Below are 17,292 nucleotides of genomic sequence, written 5' to 3'. Positions count from 1 at the left end.
CGCGGCCGTTGGAGGCCCCGGGCCGAGCCGCTCCTTCAGCGCTGGTACCGCCGGAACCGCCGCCACCCCGGCACCGGGCGGGCCCCGGGCGGGCACCGGCACCCACCGCCCCGCCGATGCGCCGGGCCGCCGCCGGGCCCTGCGCGCCCGTTGGCTGAGGAACGAGGCGGCACCTGCGTCAGACCGCCGGCGCTGACGTCACGGGGTGCGCGCGTGACGTCACGGCGGTGCGGGGAGGGGGGGGCAGCGCAGGGCTGCTTTAACGGGAGGGGGGTGGTGAAGGCGGAGGCTCCACCGGGGGCTGGGCCGCGCCAGGGGCGATAACGGGGCTGGGGGGAGCGGGGGGCCCGGAGCTGCCGGTTCCCGGTGTAACGGGGGCACCGCGGGCCGGGCCGGGCCGGGCCGGGGGTGCCGGTGCCAAGGGAGCGATGGGCCGGGGCGTCCCGGGGTGCTGCGGGGCCGGTTCGCACTCCGAGCCCCGGTTCTCGGCCGGGAGCTGCGCGGTTGCAGCAGCAGCAGCAGCGGAAAAGGAGCGCCCGAGGCGCGGGGCAGGTGCGGGTGAAGGGCGCTGCCCTGGAGATCCCGCACGTGGGTGGCGACACGGGCCGGGCTCTGCCGCCGCTTTGCCCTCGGGTTTTCCTTGCAGGAGCCCTGGCAGGGCTGGTCCCGGCGGGGGGCACGGGAAGGGGCTCTGCCTTCTCTGGGAACAGCCCCGTCCTTCTCTCTAGACCAGCAGCATCTTCAGCTCCTAATTCCCAGAGGATGGGAAGGCTGAGAACATCCAAACCCCTCGGGGGTGAGGAGCTGGGGTTTCAGGCTCTCCTTGGCCGGGGGAATTCAGTAGGAATTGGTCTGTGTGCTGTGCAGGCTCCATTCTCTGGGTCAGCTTTGAAATCCGAGAGTTGGGGAGGGCAGAAAGGGCTGAGGGGGTTAAAATTCTGTTATCTGGGGGTTGGGAGGTTCTGCTTTGCTCCAGGAAGAGATCCCAGCTCTCCACAGCTGGAATAGGAGTTGTCCTGACACAAACTGGGAGCCAGGCGATGCTTTCCTCAGCACAGAGCTCCTGCAGGGAACAGGCTCCTTCCCAGCCTGGGCCGATGACTCCTAAAATCCTTCAGGTGTCCTTAAAGTCGCTCCCTCTCTGTTTCTGCAGAGCCTGAGAGGGTGGAAAGGCTGTGATGAAGAACCAGGGAGTGGAGACCAAAGAAGCTCCACGTCCTTCCAGAACAAGCAGCAGGATGGGGCTGGAAGAGGGAGACTTACCAGAGGCTGCAGCAGCCCCGGAAGGTGAGGGATCCCTGGAGACCAGGGAATTCTGTCCCTGCCCACGGCTGGGGGCAGTGCTGGCATTCCCTGGAATGTGTGAGGGCGGGTTTGAGCCTGGGAAGAGTCAGGGAGCTGCTTTTTCTGCATGAGGCTGGGCTGCCTTATCCAGCTCTTTGTAGGGGCAGAAAATCCTGAGGTTTTTCCCCTATTTCGGTGTGTGTGCAGTCCTGCAGGAGTTATCCTTTACTGGCTGCTGCCAGGATGTTCTGCCTGCTCCATCCCTGCTGCTTAGGGATGCTTGATCCCAGGGATCCAGCTGCTCACCCAGGTTTAAAATCCATTGTCATGCTAAAAAGCCCAACCCTGGAGATCCGAGCTGCCAATTCCTGTGGGTGGAAAAAGCTCACACACAACCTGCTTTCCTTAAAAAAAAAAAAAAAGGAGGGGAGAGGGTGGAATTTTCCCTCTTGACAGATGTCAGGGGCTTGGTCATGCTCTGCTGATCAAAGGAGAGGCTGTTGGGAATGCCCTGCCATTGTCAGGGCAGCCGGCTGGAGACGCAGCCGGAACAAAGCAGCTTATCCTGCTGGAAGTCCAGCCAGGAAAAACCTCCCATTCCCTGTGTGCTTCCAGCAGGCTGAGGAGGGGGGAGCCTCATGCTTTGTGTTGCCGTTTTTCCCCCCAGCTCCCCTCACTCAGGAGGATCCCAAATCCTCCCGTCCCGCCGTGCGCGACGTCTCCGAGGAGCTGAGCCGGCAGCTGGAGGACATCCTGAACACCTACTGTGTGGATGCCAGCCAGGAGAACCCGGGGGAGGACGGAGGGCAGGGAGAGCCCCCCGAGCCCGAGGAACCCGACAAGGGCCGGAGCGAATCCCCCAGGAACGGGGAGCAGGAGCCGGGCGGCCCCGAGATGAACGGGGAGAAGGAGAACACCAAGGGAAGCGAGGAATTCCGGCCCGGAGAGGAGGGCGGCGAGCGGGATCAGAAGAAGGCTCAGGAGAAGAAGAAAGCCAAGGGTTTAGGTGAGGGATTCCCTGCTCCAGCTGAGGAGCTGAGGATATCAGCGCGTGGATGAATGGATTTTGTACCACGCTGGTGGTCCTCGGTGAAATCAGAGCCCTGGATGGGTTTGGGAACGTCCTCCTGTGCTGTGGGAGTGAGGAATGCACCCAGTGCAGCCTCTGAATGCCGTGGGTTTCTCTTCTGCTGGGCACAGCTGGCTCCAGCCAGCCCAGGGATGGTTTTCCCCTCCAAAATCCAGGTCTCTCCCCAGCTGCTCCCGTTGTTCTCCTGGGAAGGCACCGGGCACCTCCCTCTTTTCTTCACCTTTCCGAGCCAGAACTCTCTGTAAAGCCGTGTTATCCTATTTATTTAGTTATTCCCGTTCCACATCTCATTCCAGGCAAGGAAATCACTTTGCTGATGCAGACCCTGAACACCCTGAGCACGTCAGAGGAGAAACTGGCAGCGCTCTGCAAGAAATACGCTGAGCTGGTGAGTCCTGGGGCTGGGGGAGGATGTGGCAGCTCAGGGAGGCAGGAGAGGGCTTTGAGAGGGACATTCCAGGGATACACTGGAGCTTTGTGGTGTCCTGGGTTCTCTCCAGCGCTGGATAGGAGAGGGTGGGCGTTGCTGGGTCAAGCCTGGTGTTGTTTGTGAAGCGTGGACAGGAGGAATTTTGGCAAATCTGGGTGCAGGAGGAGCTCAGATCTGTTTTCACACACTCAAAGCCTGATCCTGCGTTTAACCAGACTCAGTTCTGGGCACAGGTGGGGTTCCAAGCATGGATCTGGAACTGGAGGAGGTTTGGGGCTGCCTGTGCACGTCCAAAGTGTCCGTGGGTGGGTTTTTCCTGGGCTGGGGGAACCTGCAGGTCCTTCAGATTCCAGCAGGATGGGAATTCAGGAAGGAGAAAGGCCCTTGGGCTCTGTGTCACCCTGCCCTGCCCTGTCACACAACTCACAGCGAGCTCGTGCCCCCTCAGCGGGGCACAGCTCTGCCCTGCTGCATCCCAGCCCTCTGCTCCCCTTTCCCAGCTGGAAGAGCACCGGAATTCCCAGAAGCAGATGAAGATCCTGCAGAAGAAGCAGAGCCAGCTGGTGCAGGAGAAGGATCACCTGCAGAGCGAGCACAGCAAGGCCATCCTGGCGCGGAGCAAGCTGGAGAGCCTGTGCCGGGAGCTGCAGAGGCACAACCGCACCCTCAAGGTGAGTTTCTCCAGGCTCTGCTCCTTCCCGAGCTCTTGGATCCCTTCCCCATGAGCCATTTTGGCAAATCCACCTTTCCCAGTGCTTGCCTCCACTCTGCCATCAGGGCAATGCTTTAATTTTGGTGTTGAGCCAGCATTACCCACAGCGTCCAAGTTGTTCCTTCGGGGTTTATCCACTGAAAAAAGGGAAGGGGGAAGGCTCTGAGTGCTCTGCTGATGGATGTAAGGAGGCTGGATGGCTTGGGAACATTAATTTGGGCCATCTCCTCCCTTCCCTACCGTGTCCCTCACGCAGGAGGAGGGCGTCCAGCGCGCCAGGGAGGAGGAGGAGAAGAGGAAGGAGGTGACCTCGCACTTCCAGGTGACGCTGAACGACATCCAGCTGCAGATGGAGCAGCACAATGAGCGGAATTCCAAGCTGCGCCAGGAGAACATGGAGCTGGCCGAGAGGCTCAAGAAGCTCATCGAGCAGTACGAGCTGCGGGAGGAGGTGGGTCCGGGCAGGGCCTGCCCAGGGAAGGCTGTTCCTGCTTCCAGAGGGGAGGAGGAACTCGTGGATCTTTCCCTGACCCGTGGTGTTCCCCCGGCAGCACATTGACAAGGTGTTCAAGCACAAGGAGCTGCAGCAGCAGCTGGTGGATGCCAAACTGCAGCAGGCCCAGGAGATGCTGAAGGAGGCGGAGGAGAGGCACCAGCGGGAGAAGGAGTTTGTAAGTCTTGGTTGGACTTTTCTGCTTTTTGCCTCTTACTGCGCATCCCTGAGTGTTATCCCAGATGTTGGCATGCCCAGTGGCTGCTTCCTGAGAATCTTCAGGAGCCCTGCTGGAGCCCTGCTGTGCTCCTCGTGCCTCTGCTGTGCCAAGAGCATTCCCAGACAATGCTTTGCTCTTTCCCAGCTGCTGAAGGAAGCTGTGGAATCGCAGAGGATGTGTGAGCTGATGAAGCAGCAGGAGACCCACCTCAAGCAGCAGGTGAGTTCCCTGCTCTCTGTGCTCAGCCTGCTGTGTTTGGGGGGGGTTTCCCTCCTTCCCTAAGCAAGGAACGACCCAAAGTTCCTTAATCTGGAAAACAGAGGGGCAGGATCCCTCCTGGGCTTGGTTTTGGTGAGCTGAGACTTCGTTCAGGGATCGTTTTCCAGCACTGGCAGCAGTCACGGGATCAGCCTGCCGCAGGCAGGAGGTGTTTGTAGAACACTCTGCTCCGAGGATGTTTCCCTAGGACAGAATTTTCCTTTGGCAGAGCAGCTCCTGCTGTTTGTCCGTGTCCCAGGGCAGCAGCTCAGCCCTTTGCTGGCCTCTCCCCTCTCAGGGATTGGGTGCCATGAGCTCCCTGTCTCTCCCCACAGCTGGCTCTCTACACAGAGAAGTTTGAGGAGTTCCAGAACACCCTCTCCAAAAGCAGTGAAGTGTTCACGACCTTCAAACAGGAGATGGAGAAGGTGGGTGACGCTTTTTCCTCGCTGCTGGGAGCTGGAAGAGCCCCAGCTCCATCATTTCAGTTCTTTTTGGGTCTAGACCCGTTTGGGGCGACACTTGAGGACCTGTGGGATGTCACTGCAATAAAATAAATTTATTTTGGGGTGTCCTGAGCAGGGCCAAGAGCTGCCCTTGGATCTCTGTGGGTCCCCTCCAACTCAGGGCGTTCTGTGACTCGATTTGTGCCCTTCCTGTGGTTCTGTAGATGACCAAGAAAATCAAGAAGCTGGAGAAGGAGACCACCATGTACCGCTCCCGCTGGGAGAGCAGCAACAAGGCGCTCCTGGAGATGGCAGAAGAGGTGAGGGGAGGCTCTGGAGCAGCTGGGGAGGGGTGGGATGGGGACAGGACAGGTCCTGCCTTGCTGCTCTGTGGGGGCAGAGGGGAAGGAAGCTGTGATGCTGCTGTGGGTGCTGAAGGGATTTTCCTCTTGGGTTTCCCTAGAATCAGTCATGGGATGGTTTGAGTTGAAAGGGACCTTAAAAGTTCATCCAGTTCCACCCCGTTTCAGGACAAGCAAGGTCCTACCCCAAAAGGCATTGTTAAAGCTTCACAGGATCCCAGAAGGGTTTGGGATGGAAGGAGCTTAAAGATCACCCAGAGTGCCACCCCCTGCCATGGGCAGGGACACCTTCCACTGTCCCAGAGTGCTCCAAACCTGGCCTTGGATGCTTCCAGGGATCCAGGGGCAGCCACAGCTTCTCTGGGAATCTGTGCCAGGGCCTCGCCACCCTCACAGGGAGGAATTTCATCCCAATATCCCATCTAACCCTGCCCTCCCTCCATTTAAAACCATCCCCCTTGCTCTGTCCTATCCCCCCCATATCCCTCTGGGCTTTCATCTCTCCTCTTCTTCCCCTCCTCCTACAGAAAACCCTTCGGGACAAGGAGCTGGAGGGGCTCCAGGTGAAAATCCAACGCCTGGAGAAGCTGTGCCGGGCGCTGCAGACGGAGCGCAACGACCTCAACAAGAAGGTGCAGGACCTGTGTGCCCACACGGAGCTGCTGGAGCCCTTGAAGGACCCATCCCGGGACAGCTCCGAGGCCGTGGGGAGCGCTCCGGATTCCCTGAGCTCGGGAAAGGCCACGCAGAGCCCGGATCCCGCGGAAATCCCGGCAGAACTGAGCACGGGAGGCGCGGGGCAGAGCGGGACTGAGGAGGGGATTCGGGGCACTGACTGAGCCCCGGGCAGGGCGCTGAGATGTGGGGTGAGGGAGGGTGGCCTGGGAGCTGCTTGGACTCCCCTCTCCCGGTGCTGGGACAGGTGGAAAAGGACAGGACGCAGCCCTCCTGGGGATGTGAGATTTCCTAGCTTAGGTTTTTGGAGGGTTTTTTTTTAAGATTTTATATATATATACATATATATATATATATATATATATATATATATATATATGAGCTATATAAAAATGTGCAGGGCAACACTTGATCTGTGGATATCCATGAGGAGCAGAAGGGCCCAGCTCCCTGCCTGTGTGAATATTGAAGCTATGGAGCCTCAACTGATCGTCCCTCTCGCTAAAAGACCTTGGCACTGGCAGGCTCAGGAAAGCAGATCCGGCAGTGCCGGGGACAAGGGACACAACGAGCCCAGCCTGGAGTGAAAGTGGAGCTGGGAGAATTCCAGAGCATTCCCAGAGCTGGATTCTCCCTCTTCCCTCTGCCAGGCAGGAGGGAGCTCCCGGACTGGCTCTCGCTGGCAGCTCGTGTGTGAGCTGAGGGCACAAGAGGCCGTTCCCCTCCTCTCCGTGGGTTCTGTGTGTGGAATGGGGACGAGGAGAAGCAGGAAGGGGGTGCCTGGTCCCAGCCCCGGGCTTTTTGCTCTTCCCAGGCCCTGCCAATGTCTCAACCGCCTTACGATTCACAGTTGCCTCTTTGCTGAACGCACACGTGCACAAAGTGTATTAAACAGTTAATCCAAAGGTCTCATTCCCAAGTGTTTCGCATCGTTGTGCACAGGGATTGGGGAGGTGCCCTCGAGCCCCTCTGCCCCAGCCCTGGAGGCATCCACGGAGCTGGGACTCGAGGAGGATCAAACCTCAGCCCTGTGCGTGCTCCACGAGCTGCTGCTCCAGCCGGATCGCCGGGATCAGCTCCAGGACTGCGCCGTGGGGCTGCTCCTAACGTGGGCTGCCTGTGCTATCCCAGCCCCGCTTTTCCTTCCTCTCTCTGCCTGGAAGAGCATCTCCCCAGCGCTGCCTCACCCTGCAGGGCCTGGATGTGCTGGGAGGGAGTTAAGGGACAGACGTGGGACCTGCTGGCACCGGGTTTTGGGATTTTCTTTTAGTTTCTCAAGGCTTGTCTCTTTTCGCTGTTCTTTTGGAAGACTTGACTCGCTTCAAACCTCGCTGCAGCTTCTCTTTGTGACAGACTTTACTCCCAGCGTTGCCTTCCTCCTGCTGGAAGCTGAAGCCAGCTGCCTGGAGACGTTCCCCACCGTGGATGTGTCCAGTGGATCGGTCTGGGATTCTCTTCTGGCAACGCAGCTGCTCTCACATCTTCCCTCCGTGAAGGACCTGTCTCCGTGTCCCCTTCTCCTCCAGGTGATCCCAGGGAATCCAGGTCTAAGGAAGGCAGCAGGGATGGGCCCTGAGTCTCCACAGGACATCCACTGGGACAATCCCTGGAGCTGAGCGTGGCTTTGTCTTCCAGCCCCTCACCCTCAGTGCGGTTCCCCCGGGATGATCCACGAATGTAGCTCTGGCCTGGTGGGACCCCCCCATTCCCAGCAGCCGGGCTGAGCGAGGGCTGCTGCCGGCATCTGGACTTCTCCTCCCGCTGTTCAGTAAAAGGGAAAACCCCTTAGAAATTCACCAAACCCCCTTTTTTCCCCATCTTTTCCCCGTTACGGTACAGAAACCTCCGCGGGAGCTGTTGTGTGTATCCTGTATCCAATAGAAACACTCCCGACCTCGCTCCTGCCTCTGGTGTCTCTCGTTCTTTACCACGGGGGGAATGAGGATTTTGGGGTGTGGGGTGGCCACATCAACCTCCGTGGGACACAACTTCCCTGTATCCCAGGGCTCTGATCCTGCCTTTCCAGTGGGTATGGGCAGGGGGAGGCTGGCAGGGACGTTTCGCTGCAGTGGAGGTGGGATGTCCTTGCTAAGAGGGGACACTGGCCCAGCGCGGGGCATCTCAGCGTGGCTCTCCCTCCCCGGGATGCTGCAGCCACCAAGAGCCACCAAGAGCCACCAGCCCTGAGGGTCCCGGCTCTGGGGGTATCAACCTCCCCCTCCCGCCTGGTCCCCTGTGTCCCCATCGGCTCCAAAATGTCCAAGGTCGGTTTAAAATCCTGCCGGGATTTACAGGAGCAGCCGCGCTCGGGCTGGAGGCGGGGGGGGGGGGACGGGACTCGTCTGATCCCGGCCCTGCGCCAGGGCTGGAGGCCCTTCCCGGCTCCTTCCCGGCTCCTTCCCGGCTGCTTCCTGCAGGGACGGATCCCGCGATCGCGGCACTGCGGTGGCACCGGAGGGGACTCGGGGTAAACCCCGCGGCCGGGGCGGCGGGAGGGGGTGGCAGGAATGCCCCGGGGGCTCCGCGGGCTCCGCTGCCGCCGGCGCTGCGCGGATTCGGGCGCCGGATCCTGCCCCATTCCCGAAACTGCGGGATGCTGATCCCGGGGCTGAGGCTGGGGCCGGGTCCGGGCGTCCAGCGGGCAGCCGGTGTCCTGCGGAGCCTGGAGGAAGTTCCCTTTCCCTTTAAATGCAAATCCCAGGCTGTGCGCGCTCGGAGTGTCCGGCGGGATCGGGGTGTCCATCGGGATCGGGGTGTCCATCGGGTCCCGGAGGCCGGAGCGGGCCCGGCGCAGGTCAGTCCCGGGCCGTGGCGCTCCGGACGGCGGCCGGAGGCTGCGGACAAAGGGGACAAAGGAGCTCCGCAGCCGCCGGAGCTGCCCCGTCCCGGCGGGGCCCGGGGCTCGGGGGGGCTGTGCGGGAGCCCCGCGGTGACGGCCCCCGAGCGGTCCCTGCTCCGTTCTCTCCGGGGTCGTTCGGGACCGAAATCCTTTTCTCCATCGGGAAGACGCCGAGAGCCGAGGCCCGGCCGGAGCTGCGGCTGCGGTTCAGGCCCCGGCCGAGCTCCGCGCGGGGATGCTCCGGGCGCCGGGAGAGCGGAGCCCCCCCGGGAATGGGGGGCCGAGCTCCTGCTGCGGTCCTGCCGCCGCCACCGAGCCCTGGAGCGGCTCACGGTGGCCGTGGGTGTCACTTCTTATCTTGGGGGTCCTGCTGCCCGTGGCTGTCCCCCCCCCTTGTCCCGGGGGTCCCGGTGCCCGTGGCTGTCCCCGCTTTGTCCCGGGGGTCCCCGCACCCCTCCGCTGTGCCCCGGGAAGCCGCGTCCTCTCCACGAGCCGTCATCTCCATGCAGGGAAGGAGCCTCCAAGCGCCGTGTCCGTCCCACGCAGGGCCCCCGTCCCGCAGCCCCCGCAGCCCCCGCAGCGCCGGCCATGGAGGAGCGGAGGAAGAAGCGGAGCCCCAAGACCTGCCTGGCTCAGCCGGCGCCCGCCGGGGCCCCGCGGCCGCTGCCCCCGAGCAAGAGCACGTCCTTCGCGCTGCCGCTGCCCACGCTGCCCTCGCCCCGGCAGCGACCCCGGCCCCGGCGGTCAGTGCGGCCAGGGGGGACCCGCGGGAGCCCGGCCGGAGCCCCCGGGGCGATGCCAACGCCGTGTTCCCCGCGCAGGACGAGCAAGGAGCGGGCGCGGGCGGGCGCGGGGGGGTCCCGGGGGGCCCCGCTCCAGCACAGCTTCCTCACGGATGTGTCCGACGTGTGCGAGATGGAGGGGGGGCTGCTCAGCCTCCTCAGCGACTTCCACTCGGGAAAGCTGCAGGCGTTCGGTGAGGGGAGGGATTGGGGTGCGTGGGGTGAGGGTGGGGTGGATCCGTAGGGAAGGAGGGATGGGCTGGGAGATGGAGGGATGGAGGGAGGGATGGATGGATGGATGGATGGATGGAGGGATGGATGGAGGGATGGAGGGATGGAGGGAGGGATGGATGGATGGAGGGATGGATGGATGGGTGGAGGGAGGGAGGGAGGGATTGGATGGAGGGAGGGATGGATGGAGAGATGGATGGATGGATGGAGGGAGGGAGGGATGGATGGGCTGGGGGATGGAGGGATGGAGGGAGGGATGGATGGATGGATGGAGGGATGGAGGAGGGAGGAGGGAGGGAGGGATGGATGGAGGGAGGGAGGATGGATGGATGGAGGGAGGGATGGAGGGAGGGATGGATGGAGGGAGGGATGGATGGAGGGATGGAGGATGGAGGGATGGATGGAGGGAGGGATGGAGGGAGGGATGGATGGAGGGAGGGATGGATGGATGGATGGAGGGAGGGATGGAGGGAGGGATGGATGGAGGGAGGGATGGATGGAGGGATGGATGGATGGAGGGATGGATGGAGGGAGGGATGGAGGGAGGATGGATGGAGGGATGGAGGGATGGATGGAGGGAGGGAGGGAGGGATGGATGGATGGATGGAGGGAGGATGGAGGGATGGATGGATGGAGGATGGATGGAGGGAGGGATGGATGGATGGATGGATGGATGGATGGATGGATGGATGGATGGATGGAGGGATGGATGGAGGGAGGGAGGGAGGGATGGATGGATGGATGGATGGAGGGATGGATGGAGGGAGGGATGGATGGAGGGAGGGATGGATGGAGGGATGGATGGATGGACGGATGGATGGATGGAGGGATGGATGGAGGGGTGGAGGGATGGATGGGCTGGGGGATGGAGGGATCCATGCACAGGGAAGGGGTGATGCACAGGGTGGAATTCTGGATCCGCAGGGAAGGGGCGGGATGGGGAATGGGACTGATCCACAAGGAACAGGCTGGGATGGGGAAAATGTTGGATCCATAGGGAAGAAATGGGTTGGGGGATTTGACAGATCCTTTCCATGGGCGCAGGGAAGGAGTGGAATGGGGGAATACCATGGATGTTTCCCCTGGATCCAGGGAAGGAATGAGCAGGGGCTGTGGTGGATCTTTCCCCAGGGAAGGAGTGCTCCTTCGAGCAGCTGGAGCACGTGCGGGAGATGCAGGAGAAGCTGGCGCGGCTCCACTTCGGCCTCGACGTGTGCGTGGAGGAGCTCCCGGAGGAGCAGAAGAAGGTGGCGGCCAACAGGAACCTGGACCAGCTGCTGGCACATGTGAGCGTCACCCCTGTCCCCTGCCAGGGCCGGGACACCCCCGGGGTCCCCTCCGGTCCTTCAGCCTCTTCCTTTGCTCCCACAGCTGGAAGAGCTCAGCAGCTCCATGTATCCTTGGTGGGGAGCGGGGCGGCCTGGTGGCACTGGTGGCATTGGTGGCAGTGATGGTGGCGCTGGGTGGCACTGGTGATGACGGCAGTGACATGGGTGGCACTGGTGGCACTGGTGACAGGGACGGTGGCGCTGGGTGGCACTGGTGATGACGGCAGTGACATGGGTGGCACTGGTGGCACTGGTGACAGGGACGGTGGCGCTGGGTGGCACTGGTGATGACGGCAGTGCCATGGGTGGCACTGGTGGCACTGGTGACAGGGACGGTGGCGCTGGGTGGCACTGGTGATGACGGCAGTGACATGGGTGGCACTGGTGGCACTGGTAGCACTGGTGGCACTGGTGATGACGGCAGTGACATAGGTGGCACTGGTGGCACTGGTAGCACTGGTGGCACTGGTGATGATGGCAGTGACATGGGTGGCACTGGTGGCACTGGTAGCACTGGTGGCACTGGTGATGATGGCAGTGACATGGGTGGCACTGGTGGCACTGGTAGCACTGGTGGCACTGGTGATGACGGCAGTGACATGGGTGGCACTGGTGACAGGGACGGTGGCGCTGGGTGGCACTGGTGATGACGGCAGTGACATGGGTGGCACTGGTGGCACTGGTAGCACTGGTGGCACTGGTGATGACGGCAGTGACATGGGTGGCACTGGTGGCAGTGACGGTGGCACTGGAGGCACTGGTGATGACGGCAGTGACATGGGTGGCAATGGTGGCACTGGTGACAGGGACGGTGCCGGCGCTTCCCCTTGACCCGCTCTCAGACAGAAGCTGCACCTGGCCGAGAGCTCGGACCCCGAGGACGCTGCGGCCTGACCCCGGCCCGGCTCCCGGCCCAGCCCCGGCCCCCGCCACCCCCGGGCGCCCCAACCGGGCCCGGCCGGGCCCCTCCCGCCATGGCGGGGCCGGTGGCGGCCCGATGACGTCAGCAGGCGGCGCCGGGGCCATGGCGGCCGCGCTGGGCCCGCGGGCCGGGACCGGGACCGGGGCCGGGGCCGAAGCTGAGGCCGAGGGGCGGCGGCGGCGGCTCCTCCGCGCCGTGACCCGGCTGCAGGTGCGGGCCGGGGCCGGGGGGACGCGGGGCGGGCGGGAGAACAGCGCTGGAGGTGTCGGGAAGGGAAGGCTGCGTGGGGGCACGGCTGCACGGGAGGGACCCTTGGGGTGGCACATCTGGAAGGGGCCTTTGGATGCGGCTGTGGGGGCACATCTGGAACGGGCGCATCTGGAACGGGCACATCTGGAACGGGCACATCTGGAACGGGCACATCTGGGCGCGGGGGATGCTCCGGCTCGGGCGGGGAGGGAGCTCGGGGGGCACCGCGGGTCTGCCCCGGCTCCAGCGCTGCCCCCGGGCCGTGCCAGGCCGCTGCCAGGGGGTTCCTGCTGCGGAGGCGGCTCCGGAGCGTGCGGGAGGAGTTCGAGGCCGTGGTGCTGGAGATCGAGGGCGACCTGAGCCACCTGCGCTGGAGCGGCCGCGTCCTGCAGCTGCCGCGCTTCGGCCCCGAGGTCCGTGAGCCGCGGGGAGCGGGGGGAACATTCCCGGGAATGGGGAGTGGGGGAACATTCCCGGGAATTGGGAGTGGAGGGGAACATTCCCGGGAATGGGGAGCGGGGGAACATTCCCGGGAATGGGGAGGGGGGGGAACATTCCGGGGAATGGGGAGCGGGGGGAACATTCCCGGGAATGGGGAGTGGAGGGGAACATTCCCGGGAATGGGGAGCGGGGGAACATTCCCGGGAATGGGGAGCGGGGGAACATTCCCGGGAATGGGGAGCGGAGGGGAACATTCCCGGGAATGGGGAGCGGGGAGAACATTCCCGGGAATCGGGAGCGGAGGGGAACATTCCCGGGAGTCGGGAGCGGGGGGAACATTCCCGGGAATCGGGAGCTGAGGGAACATTCCCGGGAGTGGGGAGCGGGGCGAACATTCCCGGGAGTCGGGAGTGGAGGGGAACATTCCCAGGAATGAGGAGCGGGGGGAACATTCCCGGGAATCGGGAATGGAGGGGAACATTCCCGCGAGTCCGGAGCGGGGGAACATTCCCGGGAATCGGGAGCGGAGGGAACATTCCCGGGACTCGGGAGCAGGGGGAACATTGCCGGGAATCGGGAGCGGAGGGGAACATTCCCGGGAATGGGGAGCGGGGGGAACATTCCCGGGAGTTGGGAGTGGAGGGGAACATTCCCGGGAATCGGGAGCGGAGGGGGGAACATTCCCGGGAATGGGGAGCGGGGAGAACATTCCCGGGAATCGGGAGTGGAGGGGAACATTCCCGGGAATGGGGAGCGGGGGGAACATTCCCGGGAATCGGGAGCGGGGCGAACATTCCCGGGACTCTGGAGCGGGGAGAACATTCCCGGGAATCGGGAGCGGAGCGGGGAACATTCCCGGGAATGGGGAGCGGGGAGAACATTCCCGGGAATCGGGAGTGGAGGGGAACATTCCCGGGAATCGGGAGCGGGGGAACATTCCCGGGAATTGGGAGTGGAGGGGAACATTCCCGGGAATGGGGAGCGGGGAGAACATTCCCGGGAATCGGGAGTGGAGGGGAACATTCCCGGGAAGGGAGCGGGGGGAACATTCCCGGGAATGGGAGCGGGGGGGGGAACATTCCCGGGAATGGGGAGCGGAGGGAACATTCCCGGAGTCGGGAGCGGGGGGGAACATTCCTGGGAATTGGGAGCGGGGGGAACATTCCCGGGAATCGGGAGCGGGGGAACATTCCCGGGAATCGTGATATTTTCTTATATATATTTTCTTTTATATATTTTCTTTTGTATATTTTAATAGTTTCTTTCATATTTCCTTTCTATTTCTTGGTATTTTCCTCTGTATTTTCTTCATATTTTCTTCCTATTCATCTTCATATTTTCTTCATATTTTCTCTTCCATTTTATTTTTATTTCTTGATATTTTCTTTATATTTTCTTCCTATTGATCTTCATATTTTCTTCATATTTTCTCTTCCATTTTATTTCTATTTTTTTATATTTTCTCTATATTTTCTTCCTATTCATCGTCATATTTTCTTCATATTTTCTCTTCCATTTTATTCCTTTTAGACTTTCTTGGGTTTTTTTAAATATTTTCCTCAGATTTTCTTTCCCTCCCCCTGTATATTGGGGTTTTTTTTGGTTTATTCCTCTTTTCCCTTGGGCAGCCCCTCCCAGGGAAGCTCTTGGATCCAGGGAAGGCTGCAGAGAACAATGAGACCATTCCCAAAAAACCCCCGGAGAAGCCGGATCCCCCTGGACCAGAGCGGGCTGGGGGCTGTGGGAACACCCCCTCCTCAGCCCCCCTGCCCAGTGAGACAACCCAAACCCCCCAAATTTGGGTCTGGTGCTGATAAAATCCCGGGAAAGGAGGGAAGAGCCTCGGCAGGGAGCGAGGAGTGGGACAACGACAGCGAATGGGACAGCAGCGACCTCGGAGCCAGCCCGGGTAAGGGACACGGATAAAAACCTCGGGAACATCTTGGGAAGGTTGGAACAACTCCCACAATCGGGATCTTTGTGATAACAATGGGATTTTCTCCCATTTTTGGGGCAGAAATCCCCGCGGACTGCAGGCGTGCCCCGCTCGGAGCTCCAATCCTACAGGAAGCATCTCCTGATGGAGCTGCTGTGGATCCAGCAGGCCATCGCCAGCAGGAAAAACGTGAGGAGCTGCTCCTGCCTCTTCCCAAACGGGAAAGATGGGCTGGACAGTGCCAGGGATTCCGTTTTCCAGGGATTTGGGTGGATGTGGCAGGGATTTGGCTCTGGGATTTAATCACGGGCTGCTTGGTTTTCTTGGGCTCGCAGTTCCTGCTGCTGAAACGGAAGCTGGGAATTCCCGAGCGCTCCGGAGGCATTCCCGAGTTTTTGGATTGGTTTGGAGAAGCCCTGGAGCTGCAGCAGCGCTCCTGATGGGACAGGGGCAGCTCAGGAGCAGCTCCAGCACGGTGGGATGGAGCTGGATTTTTCTGGATTTTTCACTCCAGAAAAAATGTTTTATTTCTTGGGAATGTGATATTTGGTCCAAGCAGGATTAAACATCCGCAGCCAGGGGGGTTGTGGCGTGTCCTGGAGGGATCCATCCCACCAAATCCCTGTTTTTCTTGGCTCAGCTGGATGATCCCAGTGGGAAATGGGAGGATTTTCCCTTCCAGAAGGTGCTTTTGGTGCTGGTGTGGAAGTGGAATGGCTGAGGGCAGCAGGGACCTGCAGGAACGAGCTCTTCCCACAGAACTGTGGGGGTTCCATGTGGGAATCTGGGTTTGGGATGGATCTGGGATCTCCAAGTGGGGGATTTTTGGGAATCTGAGTGTTTGGGATGGATCTGGGATCTCCAAGTGGGGGATTTTTGGGAATCTGAGTGTTTGGGATGGATCTGGGATCTCCAAGTGGGGGATTTTTGGGAATCTGAGTGTTTGGGATGGATCTGGGATCTCCAGGTGGGGGATTTTGGGGAATCTGGGATCTCCAAGTGGGGGATTTTTGGGAATCTGAGTGTTTGGGATGGATCTGGGATCTCCAAGTGGGGGATTTTTGGGAATCTGAGTGTTTGGGATGGATCTGGGATCTCCAAGTGGGGGATTTTTGGGAATCTGAGCTGTGTGTTTGGGATGGATCTGGGATCTCCAGGGGGGGATTTTGGGGAATCTGGGATCTCCAAGTGGGGGATTTTTGGGAATCTGAGTGTTTGGGATGGATCTGGGATCTCCAAGTGGGGGATTTTTGGGAATCTGAGTGTTTGGGATGGATCTGGGATCTCCAAGTGGGGGATTTTTGGGAATCTGTGTGTTGGGATGATGGGATCTCCAAGTGAGGGATTTTTGGGAATCTGAGTGTTTGGGATGGATCTGGGATCTCCAAGTGGGGGATTTTTGGGAATCTGTGTGTTTGGGATGGATCTGGGATCTCCAGGTGGGGGATTTTGGGGAATCTGGGATCTCCAAGTGGGGGATTTTTGGGAATCTGAGTGTTTGGGATGGCTGTGGGATCTCCAAGTGGGGGATTTTGGGGAATCTGGGATCTCCAAGTGGGGGATTTTTGGGAATCTGAGTGTTTGGGATGGATCTGGGATCTCCAAGTGGGGGATTTTTGGGAATCTCAGTGTTTGGGATGGCTCTGGGATCTCCAGGTGGGGGATTTTTGGGAATCTGAGCTGTGTGTTTGGGATGGCTGTGGGATCTCCAAGTGGGGGATTTTTGGGAATCTGAGCTGTGTGTTTGGGATGGATCTGCAACATCCACGACCTCCAAGTGGTGGATTTTGGAGAACACTCAAGTGCTGAGCTGGGAGGAGTTCCCTGGCTGTGCTGGGCAGGTGGGGAGGGAGGGCCCATCCCTCCTGATCCTCGGGATGACCCTCATTCCCGCTTTTTCCTCTGGCTTCTGGGCGTTTCCTCCTGGGGCAGAGCCAGGAAAGGAGCTGGTGCTTTGTCAGTTCCTTCAGCTCAGGGACATTCCAGTCCAGGAACATTCCACATTCCCAAGTGCTGCTGGGGTTCCCTGCCCTGCGTGGACACTGCAGCCCTGTGGATCCTTCTGTTCTGGGATGATTTCGATTGTTTTCTTGGGAATAAACAAATTTTTCCTGATGCTGAACCTGTTCCTGCCTTCCTGATTTCTCCTGCCTGGTGCCAGGTGTGTCCATGGCGTGCTTTAACCTGTTCCAGGATCTTTGGGATTTCCCAAGCAGTGACCAGAGCTGCTGCCATGGAGCTGCTGATCCATAAATCCTGGCAGAGCTCACAGATCTGGATTTAAATCCCTGAGGGATGCCAGTGATCCCAAGGATGGAAAAAAAAAACCCAAAATGTGTTGGCAGCAAAGAGCTCTGGAGAGTTCCCAGTGGGAATGTGATGGGAAAAGGGGACAGTTTGGAACACAGCACAGGTACCAGGAAGTGAATCCTTGATTTCTGTCACACCCCAGACTCTGGGATGAATCCAAGTCCCTCATCCTCATCCTCCAGGCCTGGGGAGCAGAGGATCAGTGAGCAGGGAATTAGATGCACAATGTTGTTAAATAAGGGAGGTTTTCCTGGTTTTTTTCCAAGGAAATGCTGCTTTTCCAA

At 60.4% G+C, this 17,292-nt stretch overlaps 4 protein-coding genes across 41 annotated transcripts; 3 read left to right on the top strand and 1 right to left on the bottom strand.

The window, feature by feature from the left end:
* The first annotated feature begins 68 nt into the window (after positions 1-68).
* Positions 69-7,874, top strand: TXLNA (taxilin alpha). Of its 2 annotated transcripts, XR_004244280.1 has the most exons (12): positions 69-205; positions 1,154-1,287; positions 1,952-2,290; positions 2,671-2,762; positions 3,305-3,475; positions 3,773-3,967; positions 4,068-4,187; positions 4,374-4,448; positions 4,823-4,915; positions 5,158-5,253; positions 5,823-7,496; positions 7,606-7,874. XR_004244280.1 is itself a non-coding variant. In XM_032132254.1 (11 exons), the coding sequence occupies exons 2-11, from the start codon at positions 1,179-1,181 to the stop codon at positions 6,132-6,134; spliced, it is 1,602 nt and encodes a 533-aa protein (XP_031988145.1). In that variant the 5' UTR covers positions 69-205; positions 1,154-1,178; the 3' UTR covers positions 6,135-7,874. The 2 variants fall into 2 exon arrangements, 1 of the variants encoding a protein (XP_031988145.1); XM_032132254.1 differs by having other exon boundaries at positions 5,823-7,874.
* A 592-nt stretch (positions 7,875-8,466) lies between these two features.
* CCDC28B (coiled-coil domain containing 28B) lies at positions 8,467-12,114 on the top strand. Of its 3 annotated transcripts, none has more exons than XR_004244281.1 (6): positions 8,467-8,764; positions 9,356-9,552; positions 9,631-9,785; positions 10,954-11,108; positions 11,194-11,473; positions 11,583-11,598. XR_004244281.1 is itself a non-coding variant. In XM_032132299.1 (6 exons), the coding sequence occupies exons 1-6, from the start codon at positions 8,564-8,566 to the stop codon at positions 12,042-12,044; spliced, it is 783 nt and encodes a 260-aa protein (XP_031988190.1). In that variant the 5' UTR covers positions 8,468-8,563; the 3' UTR covers positions 12,045-12,114. The 3 variants fall into 3 exon arrangements, 2 of the variants coding, with proteins under 2 accessions (XP_031988189.1, XP_031988190.1); XM_032132299.1 differs by lacking the exon at positions 11,583-11,598 and adding an exon at positions 11,993-12,114 and having other exon boundaries at positions 8,468-8,764; positions 11,194-11,216; XM_032132298.1 differs by lacking the exon at positions 11,583-11,598 and having other exon boundaries at positions 11,194-11,567.
* Positions 12,115-12,147: 33 nt separating this feature from the next.
* On the top strand, positions 12,148-16,820 carry IQCC (IQ motif containing C). The gene is made up of 5 exons (XM_032132718.1): positions 12,148-12,282; positions 12,591-12,738; positions 14,541-14,671; positions 14,780-14,887; positions 15,034-16,820. The coding sequence occupies exons 1-5, from the start codon at positions 12,148-12,150 to the stop codon at positions 15,136-15,138; spliced, it is 627 nt and encodes a 208-aa protein (XP_031988609.1). The 3' UTR covers positions 15,139-16,820.
* On the bottom strand, positions 14,332-16,895 carry LOC116454989 (protein PELPK1-like). Of its 35 annotated transcripts, none has more exons than XM_032132266.1 (5): positions 16,430-16,895; positions 16,055-16,373; positions 15,881-16,007; positions 15,809-15,849; positions 14,332-15,674 (listed from the first exon to the last, which is right to left on the bottom strand). In XM_032132266.1, exons 1-5 carry the CDS (start codon positions 16,867-16,869, stop codon positions 15,204-15,206), a joined length of 1,398 nt encoding a protein of 465 aa, XP_031988157.1. In that variant the 5' UTR covers positions 16,870-16,895; the 3' UTR covers positions 14,332-15,203. The 35 variants fall into 35 exon arrangements, with proteins under 35 accessions (XP_031988157.1, XP_031988152.1, XP_031988165.1 ...); XM_032132261.1 differs by having other exon boundaries at positions 14,332-15,818; positions 15,874-16,007; positions 16,055-16,207; positions 16,240-16,373; XM_032132274.1 differs by having other exon boundaries at positions 15,809-16,007; positions 16,055-16,105; positions 16,272-16,373.
* Between the last annotated feature and the right edge of the window lie 397 nt (positions 16,896-17,292).

This window comes from Corvus moneduloides, chromosome 23 (assembly GCF_009650955.1).
Source record: "Corvus moneduloides isolate bCorMon1 chromosome 23, bCorMon1.pri, whole genome shotgun sequence".
NCBI lineage: Eukaryota > Metazoa > Chordata > Aves > Passeriformes > Corvidae > Corvus > Corvus moneduloides.
This window is presented reverse-complemented; position numbering and strand designations above follow the sequence as displayed.

Bases quoted from the DNA above. Each gene is read 5' to 3' on its own strand.
- LOC116454989 (XM_032132258.1), bottom strand. From the start codon at position 16,869: ATGGACACACCTGGCACCAGGCAGGAGAAATCAGGAAGGCAGGAACAG. The intron at 16,374-16,429 runs ATTCCCAAAAAT...CACACAGCTCAG, and splicing joins ATCCCAAACACACAGCTCAG to ATTCCCAAAAATCCCCCACC. The intron at 16,208-16,239 runs ATTCCCCAAAAT...TGGAGATCCCAC, and splicing joins CCCCCACTTGGAGATCCCAG to AGCCATCCCAAACACTCAGA.
- IQCC (XM_032132718.1), top strand. From the start codon at position 12,148: ATGACGTCAGCAGGCGGCGCCGGGGCCATGGCGGCCGCGCTGGGCCCG. The intron at 12,283-12,590 runs GTGCGGGCCGGG...GGGCCGTGCCAG, and splicing joins GCGCCGTGACCCGGCTGCAG to GCCGCTGCCAGGGGGTTCCT. The intron at 14,888-15,033 runs GTGAGGAGCTGC...TTGGGCTCGCAG, and splicing joins CCATCGCCAGCAGGAAAAAC to TTCCTGCTGCTGAAACGGAA.
- CCDC28B (XM_032132298.1), top strand. From the start codon at position 8,564: ATGCTGATCCCGGGGCTGAGGCTGGGGCCGGGTCCGGGCGTCCAGCGG. The intron at 8,765-9,355 runs GTCAGTCCCGGG...CGTCCCACGCAG, and splicing joins CCGGAGCGGGCCCGGCGCAG to GGCCCCCGTCCCGCAGCCCC. The intron at 11,109-11,193 runs GTGAGCGTCACC...TTGCTCCCACAG, and splicing joins TGGACCAGCTGCTGGCACAT to CTGGAAGAGCTCAGCAGCTC.
- TXLNA (XM_032132254.1), top strand. From the start codon at position 1,179: ATGAAGAACCAGGGAGTGGAGACCAAAGAAGCTCCACGTCCTTCCAGA. The intron at 3,968-4,067 runs GTGGGTCCGGGC...TTCCCCCGGCAG, and splicing joins AGTACGAGCTGCGGGAGGAG to CACATTGACAAGGTGTTCAA. The intron at 4,916-5,157 runs GTGGGTGACGCT...GTGGTTCTGTAG, and splicing joins TCAAACAGGAGATGGAGAAG to ATGACCAAGAAAATCAAGAA.